Source organism: Garra rufa, chromosome 5, assembly GCF_049309525.1.
Source record: "Garra rufa chromosome 5, GarRuf1.0, whole genome shotgun sequence".
Taxonomy (NCBI): Eukaryota; Metazoa; Chordata; class Actinopteri; order Cypriniformes; family Cyprinidae; genus Garra; species Garra rufa.
This window is the reverse complement of record NC_133365.1, coordinates 25,330,460-25,348,257: the sequence shown is the minus strand read 5'-3', so window position 1 is coordinate 25,348,257 and position 17,798 is coordinate 25,330,460. Positions and strand designations below refer to the sequence as shown.

Here is a 17,798-nt window from a genome sequence, read left to right as displayed (position 1 = left end):
CCTAAGACACGAAACAATCGTTTTTTGCGAGAAACTGAACAGTATTTATATCATTTTTACCTCTTATACACCACCACGTCCATCTCTCCTGAGCACGAGCTCATCATCCGGCTCGTTACACGTGTACACGCTCTGGCGTAGTATACGCAAACGCCGGAAGCGATCTGTTGCGTGTATACGACACTCATTGTTTACACAGTGCACAGAGATTGTGGGTATAGATCCAGAGTAGCATCCATCCCAAAAGTAAAGTGTACTGGTAGCAGCCTCATGCTGAGGGACTGTTTTTCAGTGGCAGGGACTGAAGGACTCTTCAGAGTAGAAGAAAAGCTCAATGCACCAAAATATTGTGATAGCCTTAATAAAAACCCAGTCCAGAGCATTCAGAATCTCAGACTATGCAGACGGTTCACCTTCCAACAGGACAATGATCCTAAGCACATAACAAGAGTGGCTAAAAGATAACTCTGTGAATGTCCTTGGCTTGAGTCTTGATGTCTGGAGAGACTTGGAAATGTGTGTCTGCCCCCATCTAACCTGACAGAACTTGATAGATGAATAGAAGAGGCAAAGAATGGCAGATAATTGCCAAATGCAGACTTTTGAAAAACACTCTAATTTTTAAACTAATTTTGCATGATCTTTTGACACAACTGGACAAGATTGTTCAAATGTTTTATATACTGTGCCCTGCAGATGGGAAGTGTGTGCGGGGATGTCCCGATGGTTTCTATGGTGATGAAGATTCCCAGGAGTGTGAGGAGTGTCACTCAGACTGCAGGACATGCAGTGGTCCGGAGGACAGTGACTGTGAAAGCTGCGGCAATGGATTAACGCTTGATAATGGAGCTTGTGTGCCTGAACAGGATGTCTGCCCTGCCCAGACATACGTCACTGGTGAGAGCAACACAAAAAAATTATTATTTAGAGATTGCTCGCTCATAGCTCTGGAGATCTTAACTTTCTCTCTTTGCATAATCCAGATAAAATTGGTCTTGGATAGTTTGATTACATATAACTTCATCTTAAAATCCATTCACCTATTCATCAGTTTTTTTTAAACCGCTTGTTGTTGTATGGTCACAGTCATATTGACATCTTTCTTTTAAAATGTTTGACTGCAGACTTATATTTGACCACAGTCTTAGACATTAAAACTCAATTGTAGAGTCAACCTGCTGTCCAAAGTGTATCTACCTTTTTCTTTAATGTGGAAGGAAGTCTATGGGTGAAACTTCTGGTTCATTAGACACTACAGGGAAATAACAAACAGAATAAAAATGTGCAGTAAACAATAAAACTGCTTGCACTACAAATCAGTGTGCTTATAATTAAGATACAATAAAAAACATGGTAAGACACACCATTTTGGAGTTGTTTTGTACAGCTTAAAATAGCTGGAGCCGGATGAGACCGGAAGTCAGTTTGTAATATTATATATTAGAATGCTTTAGTTTGGCAACCTTTAGTTTATCAGTTATAATAAACTTATAAGACATATAAAGTAAAATGACTGAATACAAAATGACTTCAATAAATCTTGAGCTGTCTGAATGGTCATTTCTTTGTAGGTTCACTCTCAGAAGAAAATGTGTGAAAAATGTACCTAATTGAGCATCGCTTTATTTTCACAAGAGAAGGATCTGCTATAAAATAATTGTTGGTTAATTACTTCTGCTCTTATCTCACAGATGATGGAGAATGTGAGGCCTGTCATTCTTCATGTGAATCCTGCTGGGGCAGAATGAAGACTCAATGCAACAGCTGTGTCAAAGGTATAATAATACAACTCAAAGAAGAATATGATGGATAGAAAACTCTTTGATTGGTTGTATAAAAGGTTGAATAAACGGATATTTAGACATTTTATATGTGTGTTGTAACCACTCTGTTTTCTAGGTCGATATCTGAGTGCAGATCAGATGTGTGTGATACGATGCCCGACGGGCAGCTTTGGCAGTAAAGAGAGCGGCCACTGTGAGACTTGCCCCCAAGGTTGTGCCCAGTGCCAGGATGATCAGCTCTGCACGCGCTGCCAGTCAGCCCGTAAAAACCCTCTTTATTTGCAGGCCGGGCAGTGTGTGCGCAAGTGCACAAGGTAAGAGACAGATATTTATATTAAAGCTAATGATTCCCTCAGATCCACTTTTTTAGGTTTCTAGTACTAATTTAGTTATAATTTACTCTCTCATGAACATCTAGTCTAAATGTTAGAGTTAAATTAAATCAATTACAGTTTAATTACATTGTTATTACACAGATTTAAACAAAATGTCTTTTTTGATTTTTTTTGTTGACTAACATATTTGATACATCAGACTTCATATAGTTCATATAGTATGATAGGAGAATATGACGCTTTCAAAAGAGGAAAAAGCATCTCAATTTAAAAAAAAAAGGCCCAAACTGAGCAAAACTATGCAGGTGCAGCTGCTGATGTTTATATGACCAAAAGTAAGAGTAGATTCCTATACCTTGTAATGTAAAGCAATGAAACTTCTTAAATGCATAACAATATCAGCTACTCTATAGTTCCCAATAATATGACTATGTAAAACAATATTTAAATGATTAGTTTTATGATCAATGCTCTGCATTTTTATTGTGGAGGGCAAAACATTTTTTATTATTTATTTATAAATAAAAAGCAGTTTAATCACTTTTACTTGCTAAAAAGTATAAACTATCAATTTATAAATCAGATGATGACTTGATGATGAGCTTTTTTTTTTCAGAAAAGTTTTGATTATGTTGATAATATAGAGAACTTGATATAGTCATATTGATAGGTTTTTTATGGTTAAAAATAAAATATCACAAAAAATTCCAGTATGGATTATCAAAAATAAAAAACATAATGTAATGCAATTGTTGACAATTTCTGGTGTTATGTAGTAGTTGCATTGTAAATTTATACTGTTTTAAATTATGTGCATGTATATGTATGTTCAGAGGGTATCCTGTGGGTCAGGTGTGTAAGAGCTGTGCATCTGGTTGCTCATCATGTGAGAAGAATGCAACACACTGTCTGAGCTGTGAGGAAACGCTACTGCTCCACAAACATGAGTGTGTGGCGAGATGTCCGTCTGGACACACAGTGATGAACAGGGAGTGTGTGCAGTGTCCAGAGAGCTGTGCCATCTGCTCTGAGGATAGACTCTGCACAGGTAATTCATCACAGTTTTGCATGTTTTTATGAACAATTATTTAACGTTAAGAAAATACTAAGTAACAAAGATGTTTTATTGATGTTGCAACAGCCTTCTACACTCATCTACCTCTACAACAGCTGTCACTGGGGCAGATGTACACCTTTGTACATTATTTAGCCCGAAAGGGTGCATATTAATACCTAAATAAAGTTACATTTTATCACCTACTTTAAATAATAATACTGTACCATTTTTATTTCTCTGCTGTTGTAGCTTTCTTAGTAGCATTAATACCATCAACAGTGTTTTATACATTTTCATACAGGTTACATACATGTTTTCTGTTCTTTTAACTTCAGAGTGTAAGGAAAAGTTCTTCGTGCATGCCAGCCAGTGTATAGCGGTGTGTCCTGATGGTTATTTTGAAGACACGGATCAAGGCATTTGTAAAAGTTGCCACACCGATTGTGAATTATGTGATGGGCCTGAACCAAACAACTGTGATTCCTGTTCTGACCCAGACAACACACTACACAACGGAGCATGTTTAGCCCCCTGCCCTGCACATACTTACAGGGAAAGCAGGTCCGGAGAGTGCATGGGTGAGACAACGTTCTTTACCATTAATGTTATAGGTGTAGTCATGTTTTTCCACTTAATTAATTTTAATAAACCTAAAGAAATTAATAGCACTCCCAACAAATATATCTCAAATGAACAGAAACATAAGATTAAGTTTTATTTTATATAAAGGGGAATAGTATCAGGCAGTTAAGATTTGTTATATAGTATAGAGATGCATCTCAATAAATTTGAATGTTGTGGAAAAGTTCATTTATTTCAGTAATTCAACTCAAATTGTGAAACTTGTGTATTAAATAGTGCACATAGACTGAAGTAGTTTAAGTCTTTGGTTCTTTTAATTGTGATGATTTGGCTCACATTTAACAAAAATCCACCAATTCACTATCCTAACAAATTAGAATGTGGTGACATGCCAGTCAGCTAATCAACTCAAAACACCTGCAAAGGTTCCGGAGCCTTCAAAATGGTCTCTCAGTTTGGTTCACTAGGCTACACAATCATGGGGAAGACTGCTAGAGTCTGGAGGAAGGGTGGAGAAGCTCATAGCCCAAGTTGCTTGAAGTCCAGTGTAAAGTTTCCAAAGTCTGGGATGATTTGGGGTGTAATCTGCATCTGTCATCTGCTGGTGTTGGTCCACTGTGTTTTTTGAAAACCAAAGTCACTGCATCCGTTTACCAAGAAATTTGCACTGCCAAAAGCACCAAAAGTTGGTTAAATGACCATGAACTCACCAGACCGGTATTGTCAAGAGGAAAATGAGAAACAATTCAAAACAATTCACTTAAAATTAGTCTTATGAAGTATTCTAATTTGTTGAGATAGTGAACTGGTTTTTGTTCAATGTGAGCCAAATCATCACAATTAAAAACTACTTAAACTACTTCAGTCTGTGTGCATTGAATTTATTTAATACACAAGTTTTACAAATTTGAGTTGAATTACTGAAATAAATGAGCTTTTCCACGACATTCTAATTTATTAGGATGCACTTATGTATCACCTTACATAATGTTTACACACAGAGCTTTATATAAACAATAACACAGCTAAGATTTGGTGTATTGTGTTGCTTTATATGAATGTACTGTATAAATCTTGGTAAGGTTGGATATCCTTATGGTAGCTGTATAATTTGCTAAAAAAATATTCATTTGTTAATTAATTTTAGCTATTAATTTATTATTAACTAGATTTATGAAACCTGTGAGGATTTTATTGAATTTATTTGGTGTAGGGAAAAGGCTAATTACTTTTTGGTGGTGACTGAAACAGTTACTGACACGGTTAAGTGATGCATATTAATTACAGGCTTAAACATTTCATATCACTCAGCCCTAAGCAGTTTAACCCAGTTAATTGAAAGTACCAAGGCATAATGCTTATAACACACTGTACATAGCACATGATATTTTTAGTCACCAATGTGCAAGCCAAAGACGTATGCAAACTCAGAGATGATGGAGGAGAGTAGGATCCGAACGCAGTTTATTTAGACAAATAATAATCCAAACTCAAGGAGTAGAAAACGAGAAATAACAGGTACAAAACTGGAGACACATCGATTAATGAACAAGATATGAAAACCAACACAAAAACACTGGGGTATGTGTGTCACGATTCAGGCAGGAACACACGAACAACGACATAGTAAAAATAAAGTATTTAATAAATCCAACGGGAGACAGGTAGACACAGGAACACGGAGTGGTAACATTAAAGACCGACAGCATTGAGGGGAAAACACACACACTAAATACACAGACTGATTACACATCCAGGTGGAGACAATGAGGGAGAAACCAAAACACTAAGATCTGCGGTGGAATTGATGGGAGAAACCAACATGAAAGTCTAGGGGTGTGACATTACCTCCCCCTCCCGGAAGGCGTGTCCTCGCGCCGACAAACGGGAAACAGCAAAGGGGTCTTAGGAGGGGGTTTCAGCGGAGGACGGACTCCCGGGAGGAGGGCAAGAGATGGAGTCCAGAATGGTGATGGAACAGTCCATGGAGGTGATGACGGAGGGAGGAGCCAAGGAGGTAACAGGAGGGGCCTGGAGCAGGAGGAGCCAGGTGAGACCCAGAATGCAGCCATGATGGAATGCCACAGTGGAGCCGATGAAGGGAGGAGCCATGGTGGAGGTAAGGCTGACGACTCCATGGGGCCGACCGACGGAGCAGGTGGTGGTGGAGCCCGAGGCGGAGACGGAAAGCCGATGATCTTGGGCGACACCGCCGAGGCTGAGTCCAGGACTCTGAGGCTGGAGGCGATGGTGAGGGTTCCTCCAGCCATGACACCGATGGTGACTGGCAGACCCGTGGCGAACCCACCGCACTGATGGTGGGCTGAGGGTGAGCAAGGAGACAGACAGAAGACAGCAGGGATTCTGGAAGGCTGGGCGGAACCAGCGGAGAATCAGGCAGAGACAGAAGAGGGAGGGTTGGTGGGAAATCCAGGCAGACAGGTATTTCCGTGACAAAGTCTATTAAATCCCCAGAGTTGTGCTCATGCTCACCCCCAGTGGTGGTGCAGTGGGCAGGGCTCTCTACCGCCCTCTCTTGCTCCACGAAGCACTCCACCGTCGCAGATGTAATGGCCAGCTCTCGCACCTGGTCGGAAGTTTTGAGCCCATCTGCGCTCCATACTGCTGTCGCCCCGGGCTCGGGCTTCCCGTCTACGATGGGCTCAGGCTTGTAATCCGCGGGTAGGGGTGGCTGGCTGGGCTCTGGGTCTCGAGTGGCACTGACGAGGTTCTCCTGGGAACAGCCGGGGAACGCGGGTGTCCACTCCACAAACGCGGCGAAATCCGCTCGAGGGCCGTCATCGGACGACGGCGCTCTTCATGATGCGTTGAGGCTAGCGTCATAGAACGCACAGAGCGCTTCGTCCGGGTAGCGTAAATCCCTCAAGTGGTAAATCCCCCTGCTTCAGCCGGAGGAGGATGAATTCTGGACGTAGGAAGGAATCCATGGGGGAAACACAACGGGAAAAAAAGACTGTAAAACAGAACGATAAACAAAACGGGGTGAAATACGCAAAAAAAAAAAAAAACTGTATCGGTCGGTCTTTCTGTCACGATTCAGGCAGGAACACACGAACAACGACGTAGTAAAAATAAAGTATTTAATAAATCCAACGGGAGACAGGTAGACACAGGAACACGGAGTGGTAACATTAAAGACGGACAGCATTGACGGGAAAACACACACACTACATACACAGACTGATTACACATCCAGGTGGAGACAATGAGGGAGAAACCAAAACACTAAGATCTGCGGGGGGAATTGATGGGAGAAACCAACATGAAAGTCCGGGGGTGTGACAATATGAGGTAGACATAAGGCAGCAAACAAGACACACCTGTAATCAATGAAAGGCTAATCGACAGAAAAACTACAAATAAACTACAAATACAGAGAAACAGTAACTGGATAGACTTCAAAATGATATACATGACCCAGAACACAGAAAAGAGACCAAAACCCTAAGAGTGGCAAGGACCAAGAGAAACAAAAGGAAGATAAGTGTCAAGGAACGAAAAACTTCATGTGATGTTTGCATAATGAAGAAAAACCTGGGAACACCAGTTATTATTTGGCTGTACAGTAAAAATATAATGTCAGTAATTAAGTATTTATGTTATTACATTCATTGAACTGTAAAATAAAGTTTTGAGAGTCTTTGAGGTTCATCCAGACATTACTGATCCAAATCAGTAATAAATAATATTCTTTCATAATAATATTAAAAATAAAATTACAATTCTATATTCATTTTGTCAGTTTTAATAACCATAATTGTGCCCTCCAATGTTGTGGAAAGTTACTAAAATAAGTAAGCAATGCATTACAAAATTGCGTTACTCCTTTAATAACGTTACTTAGTTACTTTTTATGGAAAGTAATGTGTTCATTACTTTTGCGTTACTTTTAATAGCTGGGCTGGGCTTGCTTGTTTGTTTTTTAATATAAAAAGTTGTATTTTATCAAATGTAAAAGCCCTTTCACACCAAAAAGTGTAATAATCCTCAGGCTAAAGAAGAAGTAAATTCACATCTGAACAGTAGAACGCATGTTATTTAACATATTTAATTATTTGCATTAGTTGTGATTCTGAGCTTGTATTTCACTGTTCCTATTAATTTGGAGAAAAACTGAATCAGTTTTTTTGTGCAAGTGAGATGACTAATGTATGTTCACATTTAGTCTAGAACTACAGTAAACATCATGTTTATACAACACACAGTCAATAAATGGGAAAACAAAGTAACTGACACTACTAAAAAAAAAACTGAGATATTTTCTTGGAAATTAAAAAGTAATGCGTTACTTTACTAGTTACTTGGAAAAGTAATCTAATTACATAACTCACGTTACTTGTAATGCATTACCCCCAACACTGGTGTCATCACTAGATCACATGACATTAATGAAAAGTCTCTTTTTGCTCTGCAGCCTGTGACAGCACCTGTCTAACCTGTTCTGGTCCTCACGACACCTCCTGCACAAGTTGCTCTGAAGGCCTGGCGATGGATTCCCACGGGCGCTGTGCCACACCCACCATATGTCCCTCACACCACTACAGCAACCAGGATGGAGAATGTCACTTGTGTCACAAGTATTGCCACGAGTGCTCCGGCCCACATCAGGACCAGTGCCTCAGCTGCAACCAGAACCACTATCTACTTAGTAAGCTCATGCCGTTAAGGCCTGATACTCTCTTGATTCACAAGTTGTGACTTCAGTGCAAAGAAAATCAGAGAAATTTGTAACAAAAGGGCAATAGTTGCACTGAATTTTATTACCTTATTTGAAACCAAATTCAATTTTGTTTGGTTTTTCTAGGTCAAAGTCCTAAAAGAGTCCTAAGTTTGATCCTACGACAGTTGTAAAATATAAAAAACTTTAAGTGTTACAAATGGAAGACCTTCAGTTGTACTGCACCAAAATCTTTCCATGATTTGCAACAAAATATGGGCCATAAATATTAATAAATATTGTAAAGCAATCAATACTTTTATTCAGCAAGGACACAATAATTTACATTACCATTATATTGCTCTTTTGAACTTTCTATTCATCAGAGAATCCTAAAACAAAAAAGTTTTCCACAAAAATAAGCAGCACATCTGTGTCACGATGTAGGCAGGAACACACGAACAACGACGTAGTAAAAGACGAATATTTAATAAATCCAACGGAATACAAGCAGACACAGGAACAGCAGGGTAAGACATCCATATAACATCAAAGACCGACAAGAGTACAGGGGAAAACACACACCTTAAATACACAGACTGATTACACATCCAGGTGGAGACAATGAAGGAGGAACCAAACACACACTGAACTGCGGGGGAGAATGGGAGAAACCAACATGAAAGTCCGGGGATGTGACATTACCTCCCCCTCCCGGAAGGCGTATCCTCACGCCGACAAACAGGAAACAAACAGTCTTAGGAGGGGGTTTCGGCGGAAGACGGACTCCCGGGAGGAGGGCACAAGATGGAGTCCAGGGTGGTGACGGAGGGAGGAGCCAAGGATGTGACAGGAATGGGCTGGAGCAGGAGGAGCCAGGCGGGACCCAGAACGCAGCCAAGATGTATTCCCACGGTGGAGCCGATGGAGGGAGGAGCCATGGTGGAGGAAGGGCTGACGACTCCAAGGGGCCGACCGACGGAGGCGGAGCAGGTGGTGGGAGAGCCCGAGGCGGAGACGGAAAGCCGATGATCTTGGGTGACACCGCGGATCCGGAGGGCCAAGGCGGAACCCAAGGCTCTGGCGACCAAGGCGGAGATGGAGATCCGGAGATCCGCGGCGGAGCCGGAGCGACAGAGGACCGAGGCTGTGCCCGCGGGAGGGAGGAGGTCCACAGAGCCGGTGGGACGGCGCGACGAGGCACAGCCGGAGGAGTAGAGTCCAGAGGCGAAGGTGGGGCGACGACTGACCAGGGCGGAGCCGGAGGGACGATGGTGCCCGGTGGAGCTGGTGGATCGACGGGCGACGGCAGAGACGAGGGAGCAGAGAGCCGGGGTGGAGCCGCAGGGTCGGAGGGCCGAGGCGGAGTCCAGGACTCTGAGGCTGGAGGCGATGGTGAGGGATCCTCCAGCCATGACACCGATGGAGACTGGCAGACCCGCGGCGAACCCACCGCACAGATGGTGGGCTGAGGGTGAGCAAGGGGACAGACAGCAGACAACGGGGATTCAGGTAGGCTGGGCGGAACCAGCGGAGATTCAGGACTAGGCAGAAGAGGGAGGGTGGGTGGGAAATCCAGGCAGATAGGTATTTCCATGACACAGTCAATAACATCCCCATAATCTTGTTCAAGCTCACCCTCAGTGATAGTGCAGTGGGCGGGGCTCTCTACCGCCCTCTCTTGCTCCACAAAGCACTCCACCGTCGCAGATGTAATGGTCGGCTCACGTACCTGATCAGCAGTTTTGCCCCCGTCGGCACTCCATACTGCTGTCGCTCCGGGCTCGGGCTTTCCGTCTCTGATGGGCTCATAATCCGCGGGTCGGGGTGGCTGGCTGAGCTCTGGGTCTGGAGTGGCACTGACGAGATTCTCCTTGGAACAGGCGGGGAACTCGGGTCTTTTTCTCGCCAGTGTCCACTCCACAAACGCGGCAAAATCGGCTCGAGGGCCGTCCTCGGACGACGGCGCTCTGCATGATGCGTTAAGACTCGCGTCATAGAACGCACAGAGCGCGTCGTCCGGGTAGCTGGTGTTGTTAGCTACTAGCTGGAACATTGATGTGTAGCCCTCGAGCGGTAATTCCCCCTGCTTCAGCCGGAGGAAGATGATTTCTGGACGGAGGAAGGAATCCATGGGGGAGACACAACGGAAACAAAAAGACTGGAAAAAACGAACGGGAAACAAAACGGAGGAGAACACGCCAAAAAAAATAAACTGTATAGGTCGGTCTTTCTGTCACGATGTAGGCAGGAACACACGAACAACGACGTAGTAAAAGACGAATATTTAATAAATCCAACGGAATACAAGCAGACACAGGAACAGCAGGGTAAGACATCCATATAACATCAAAGACCGACAAGAGTACAGGGGAAAACACACACCTTAAATACACAGACTGATTACACATCCAGGTGGAGACAATGAAGGAGGAACCAAACACACACTGAACTGCGGGGGAGAATGGGAGAAACCAACATGAAAGTCCGGGGATGTGACAATCTGTTTTTAACATATATAATATTATGTTTTAATAAGCACCAAATGAGCATATCTGAATAATGTGTGACAACCGATGATTGAAGTACCATAAAAGAAAATTGCCATTAAAGGAACAAATTAGATTTTAAATATATCTAAGAACAGAAACAGTTATTTTAAAGTGTAATAATATTTCACAATATTACAGTTTTTAGTGTATTTTTTATCACATAAATGCAGTGAGCATAAGATACTTTAAATTCTTAATAAACCCAAACTTTTGTTCATCATTTATTATATAATTAATTATTTTTATTATAAAATGTATTATTTATTTTAAAAAAGAATTGATGGAAATACATGTTATTGATAACAGATAATGTAAGTTAATAATAATCTTTTAAAAATTATTATAAAACAGCAGCAGACCATGGAAAATTGTACGTCTTCAGACACTTTCGGAGAAGATTTTTTATTTTAAATTTCACATCAAATTTTTGATTCTAATAACAGAAAGACACAAAGTATTGCTGATTTTATTTATAAATGTATATTTTACAAAATTCCTATTTTCCCAAATATAAAACTTCAGATGTCTGTTTTATGATGTCTATATTATGTCATTAATTGTATTGTAAAAGTATAATACTGACATTAAATTTGACAAAATGTGACCCTGGACCACAAAACCAGTCATTAAGGTCAACTTTGAAATTCAGATATACATCATCTAAAAGCTGAATAAATAAACTTTCCATTTATGTATGGTTTGTTAGGATAGGACAATATTTTGGCCAAGATACAACTATTTGAAAATCTGGAATCTGAAAAAATCTAAATACTGAGAAAATCGCCTTTAGTTGTCCAAATGAAGTTCTTAGCAATGCATATTACTAATTAATTAAGTTTTGGTATATTTACAGTATGAAATTTAGGAAATATCTTCATGGAACATGATCTTTAATTTGATCATTTTGACCCATACAATGTATTTTTGGTTGTTGTTACAAAAATACCAGTGCTATGTAATACTTGTTTTGTGGTCCAGGGTCACAAAGCTCAAATGTAATTGTTTGTTTGTTAATGTAGAATCAGCCATATGTGTACAGTAATTCCAATTGCTTTAGTGTAAACAAAAGTTCTACTTCATCCCCAGATGGCAGCTGTTTGAATCAGTGTCCAGATGATTTCTTCAGAGGGGAAACACAGCGCTGTGAACCCTGCCATCCTAACTGCCTCGGCTGCATGGGACGGCACAGCTATGAGTGCCTGAGCTGCAGAGATCACCTCTACAGAGACGTTAAGGAATGTGTGGAAACATGCCGCTCTAGGTAACCATAATTCTTAATACCTGTAGTAAGGCATTTGGCCAGTGTTGCCTTATAAACATCCAGTACATCATCACCTACTGTAGGCTGATTACTCAAACAGTATTTGGTCATACTGGACTGACTCTCGATTTTTAATAGAAAACATTACGTTTTCTGTTTTAAATGTTTTTGACTGAATCTTTTCTAGTTACTACGCCTCAGCTGTGTCTAGGACATGTGAACGGTGTCATGAGAGCTGTGGGGAGTGTCTTCAGGCCGGAGCCGAGGGGTGTGTGAGCTGCAAAGAGGGGATGCTGTTTATCAGGAAACAGGGGCGCTGTGTGTCTTCCTGTCCTGATGCGTACTACCATGATACACACCACAAAACATGTGAAGCCTGTCACCCCAACTGCAGAACATGCACAGGTACAGTATGGAACAAATTACAGATATATGACTTTGAAAAATTTCAGACAAACTAGTCAGTTCCACTAATCAGGCCCTAGTAAAACAGAAGTGAGATTAATTGTACTGAATATACACTTGTGATTTACTGTAAATTTTAAAAGTATACTTGGTTACACTTTATTTGAAGGTGTCTTTGTTACAGTGTAATTATACATTTAAGTACTGAGTAATATTAATTACATGTATCTACTATATAGTTAGGGCTAGGATTAGTGTTTGTCTTAGGATTACTTGCATGTAATTATGCATAATTAATTGTTATTATAATAGTAAGTACAGTTGAGGTCAAAAGTTTACATCTCCCTTTCAGTAATAATGTTAATTATTTGACCAAAATAAAAAGGGATCATAAAAAAAAATGCATGATATTGTTTATTTAATACTGACCTGAATAAGATATTTCACATAAAAGATGTTTACATATAGTCTACGAGAGAAAATAAAAGTTGAATTTATAAAATGACCCCATTCAAAAGTTTACATCCAGTTGATCTTAATACTGTGTTCTTACCTGAATGATCCACAGCTTTTTTTTGTTTGTTTTGTGTATTTAAACTCTTTCCAACAAAGACTGAATGATTTTGAGATCCATCTTTTCACGCTGAGGACAACTGAGAGACTCATATGCAACTATTACAAAAGGTTCAAATGCTCACTGATGCTCCAGAAAGAAAAACGATGCATTAAGAGCCGGGGGTGAAAACTTTTAAACAGAATGGAAATACATTTTTCTTATTTTGCCTGAATATCATTTTTTTTTTTTTCATTTAGTACTACCCTTCGGAGGCTACAGAAGATAGTTACATGTTTCCCAGAAGACCAAATAAGTTAAATTTACTCTGATCTTCAATTTCAAAAAGTTTTCACCTCCCTTAATGTATTGTTTTTCCTTCTGGAGTGTTTGAACCTTCTCTAATAGCTCCCTAATATCTTATTCAGGTCAGTACTAAATAAACAATAACATGTATTTTGTATGATCCCTCTTATTTTGGTAAAATAATTAACATTTTGCAGATTCTGAAAGGGGGATATAAACTTTTGACCTCAACTGTACATGTAACATGTATAACAAGGAACCCTAAAATAAAGTGTTACCGTATATTTCACAAATTGTAATTGCAGATAATAAAATATTAATGCAACTTAGTGTAGGCCACTACTAATTTTTTTTATTTTAGCTGATATTTATCAAGTAAATACATTTTAAATGCTGAACTTTCAAATGGTTTATACATATGTAACTATTTTAACCAAAGATCGACACACTTCACCTTCAAATTCTATTTTTAACCATTAAATAATTTAAGCCTAAAATCCTGGAATGTCATTTCCATTGACAGACAAGAGTGTTGAGGATTGTGACTCATGTCACCCAGGTTATACACTTACACAGGGTACTTGCGAGTCGCCATGCATCACAGGAGAATACGCTGAGTCTGAGGTAAACTTCTGTTCTAGTCCAATCTATTCAAACACATTTACTTCCATTCTACTTTAACCCTTTTTATGAATGTGGTCACATGATATCTGTTGTCTCTCTCTACAGGAACAGGACTATAAATGTGTGTCATGTGATGAGTCCTGTTTGGAATGCAAAGGTCCTGGGCTTCATAACTGCACCGTCTGCTCAGCACAGTTCATTCTGACCGCAGAGGGGCGCTGTCTGCCCTGCTGCACCAACACAGAACAGGAAGACACAGCCACAGTTCAGCAGGAGTGCTGTAACTGTACAGAAACCAGAGGTATTTGGACTTAAAAGTGACCATTCTCCTTCAAAATATTATCTGCACTAACAAGTTCATCACAGTTATGACATTACTGATCTCTTGTGAAGCTTAGAAACCTTTGAGAACAATTTGTGTGGTTGAGTGCACATATCAAAGTGCCAAAGTTACAGGTTTTTATCTACTGTAATCTCTGATCAGTTTTATAAATGTATTTTTATTCCCACATTTGTTGAATAACAAGGAAGAGTAGTTGTTAATAGTCTCTTACTGGAATTTCTATTAAATGTGCATAAAAAACACCCTTGCAATGTTATGACCTCAGTACCTTTTACCATGGTGCATAACTAATACATTCATTTTTATTTTATTTTTTTTGCATGTTTGTCACACTTTAATGTTTCAGATCATCAAACAAATTTAAATATTAATCAAAGATAACACAAGTAAACACAACATGCAAGTTTTGTTTTATTATGAAGGGAAAACGAAATCCAAACCCAAATGGCCCTTTGTGAAAAAGTGTTTGCCCCCTAAACTTAATAACTGGTTGGGCCACCCTTAGCAGCAACAACTGCAATTGTTGTAATTCAGCCACATTAGAGGGTTTTCTCAATTTTTTTCTCAAGTTTTCTCAGCATCTCAATAGGATTCAGGTCAGGACTTTGACTAGGCCACTCCAAAGTCTTCATTTTGTTTTTCTTCGGCCATTCAGAGATGGATTTGCTGGTGTGTTTTGGATCATTGTCCTGCTGCAGAACCCAAGTTCACTTCAGCTTGAGGTCACGAACAGATGGCCGAAAATCCTTCAGGATTTTTTGGTAGAGAGCAGAATTCATGGTTCCATTTATCACAGCAAGTCTTTCAGGTCCAGAAGCAGCAAAACAGCCCCAGACCATCACACTACCACCACCATATTTTACTGTTGGTATGATGTTCTTTTTCTGAAATGCTGTGTTACTTTTACACCAGATGTAATGGGACACACACCTTCCGAAAATTTCAACTTTTGTCTCGTAAGTCCACAGAGTATTTTCCCAAAAGTCATGGGGATCATCAAGATATGTTCTGGCAAAACTGAGACGAGCCTTTATGTTCTTTTTGCTCAGCAGCAGTTTTCGTCTTGGAACTCTGCCATGCAGGCCATTTTTTCCCAGTCTCTTTCTTATGGTGGAGTCATGAACACTGACCTTAACTGAGGCAAGAGAGGCCTGTAGTTCTTTAGATGTTGTTGTGGGTTTTTTTGTGACCTGGATGAGTCGTCGCTGCGCTCTTGGTGTAATTTTCATCGGCCGGCCACTCCTGGGAAGGTTCACCACTGTTCCATGTTTTCGCCATTTGTGGATAATGGCTCTCACTGTGGTTCGCTGGAGTCCCAAATCCTATTTAAGTGTTTTCTTGATTGCGAACAGGTGTGGCAGTAATCAGGCCTGGGTGTGGCTAGAGAAACTGAACTCAGGTGTGATAAACCACAGTTCAGTTCTTTTTCACACAGGGCCATGTGGGTTTTTTTCCCTTCATTTAAAAATATATTATGTTTACTTGTGTTATCTTTAATTAATATTTAAATTTGTTTGATGATCTGAAACATTAGTGTCACAAACATGCAAAAAAAAAAAAAAAAAAAATATTAAGGGGGCAAACACTTTTTCACACCACTGTATGCAACACATAACAAGCTCCATATGTATGGTTTTGTGGACATAGTAAACTTGCACAGTAGCTCACCCGGTACAGTATTGCAGTCCTTAGTCATGATAAAAGAGCTAAAAGACTTGTAGAAGCAAGCTAAAATGGCATTGTTGCATCAGCAAATATGTGATCCTGGACCACAAAACCAGTCAAATTGAGATTTGAACCTGAGATTTATACATCATCTAAAAGCTGCTGAATAAATAAGCTGTCCATTGATGTACTAAAAATTAGGTTTTGAAATATTTACGGTAAGAAAGTTACAAAATATCTTCATTAAACATAATCTTTACTTAATATCCTAATGATTTGATTTTTGGCATTTTGTTGTTCTCTCATTTTTTTTTTTTTTTTTAACACCATTGGTTAGGTTTATGGTAGGTTTTAGTGTAGGTAATATCTAATTTTAGATTGTGATAGATCATTAATCTTTTAGCTCTGCTTACCGTATTGTATTTCTGAAATCCTGTGATACATACAGTAACCAGGTAATAAAACATTGCAAGATTCACGTTTATATGTTTAGTATAAAACAAAACATGCTTTTATTGCCCTTCCCTGCACATTTCAATTTGAAAGTGCCACAAACCTGTAATTTTTCAAAGAAATGTCATGTTATTTCAATAAGCCTGATTTATAATTTTTATTTGTGCACCAACTGTTCTTTTTATACTGTAATAGTAACATAATACATGTCTTTTCTTTGTTCTTTGTGTGGCATTAAAAATCAACTTTTATCTCTGTTGCAGTTGAGTGTGTCCTCAGCACTAACTTTGCCTTCCGTAACCATGAGGAAGGGGAATACACAGGAAATCTTCCAGTCTTCGTCACCACCTCCATCCTGCTTGTTTTTGCCTTGATTGCTGTAGTCCTCCTCATTAAGCGTTCTCTTTCTAAACGACCCATGCCTGAGCCCCCTGTCCCACGTGGGTATGAAAAACTGGACCATGGTGGTGGCAGAGACAGCTTCTACAGAGGCACTTCATCATCCACTTCCACCTATGGTGGTCAGGCAAGCTCAAGTTCTGGACGGTTCCGTGAGTCGCAGCTGGTGGACCTCGGTGATCAGAAGATAAGTCGGGATGATGACGACGAAGATGATGAAGATGAAGATATCGTGTATATGGGACAGGACGGCACCGTGTATCGCAAATTCAGATACGGGCAACTTGGAGACGAGCAGGAGGATGAGTTAGAATATGACGACGAGAGCTACAACTACCGATAACATCTTCAGCTGTTTTTAAATGGAAATCTACTCTGCAGGGCTACTTTAAGTTTGTCACTTAGAATGCAAAAGCAACATTGTATAATTTAAAAATAAATGTCTGGAGAGTTCATCAAGTTCTGAACTGAAATGTGAACAATAATATATTGTGTATGATGATATAGTGACAATGACAAATTGTAGTTCCAGATTGTATTCAATAGTTCTCTCGGCTGCTTGTCTATTTGATCTCTTTCCGCTTTTATGAAGGCTTTTTTTGTTTTGTTTCACCTGTGTGAGTGATTATTTTTTGGAATGTGTGCATAATGTGAACAGTCCCTGTGCAGTACATTTCTGTACATGATAGTAGAAGAAGTACAAATGAGCCCAGAGTTACAAATAAGTACAGATTTCCCACTTAAGACTTTGGCCTTGGTAATTTTTTTTTTTTGTTGTGAAAGTGTGTAAGCTGTAAATTT

The 17,798-nt window shown here is 39.8% G+C and overlaps 1 protein-coding gene across 1 annotated transcript in view; it reads left to right on the top strand.

The window, feature by feature from the left end:
* Positions 1–17,340, top strand: part of pcsk5a (proprotein convertase subtilisin/kexin type 5a) — a 42,615-nt gene extending 25,275 nt beyond the window's left edge. The window contains exons 27-37 of the mRNA XM_073840022.1: positions 697–897; positions 1,692–1,775; positions 1,900–2,098; positions 2,953–3,167; positions 3,512–3,754; positions 8,194–8,427; positions 12,075–12,249; positions 12,437–12,659; positions 14,042–14,137; positions 14,243–14,438; positions 16,862–17,340. Of these exons, the coding sequence (XP_073696123.1) occupies positions 697–897; positions 1,692–1,775; positions 1,900–2,098; positions 2,953–3,167; positions 3,512–3,754; positions 8,194–8,427; positions 12,075–12,249; positions 12,437–12,659; positions 14,042–14,137; positions 14,243–14,438; positions 16,862–17,340 (2,345 nt within the window). The remainder of the gene's footprint in view (positions 1–696; positions 898–1,691; positions 1,776–1,899; positions 2,099–2,952; positions 3,168–3,511; positions 3,755–8,193; positions 8,428–12,074; positions 12,250–12,436; positions 12,660–14,041; positions 14,138–14,242; positions 14,439–16,861) is intronic.
* Positions 17,341–17,798: the final 458 nt, after the last annotated feature.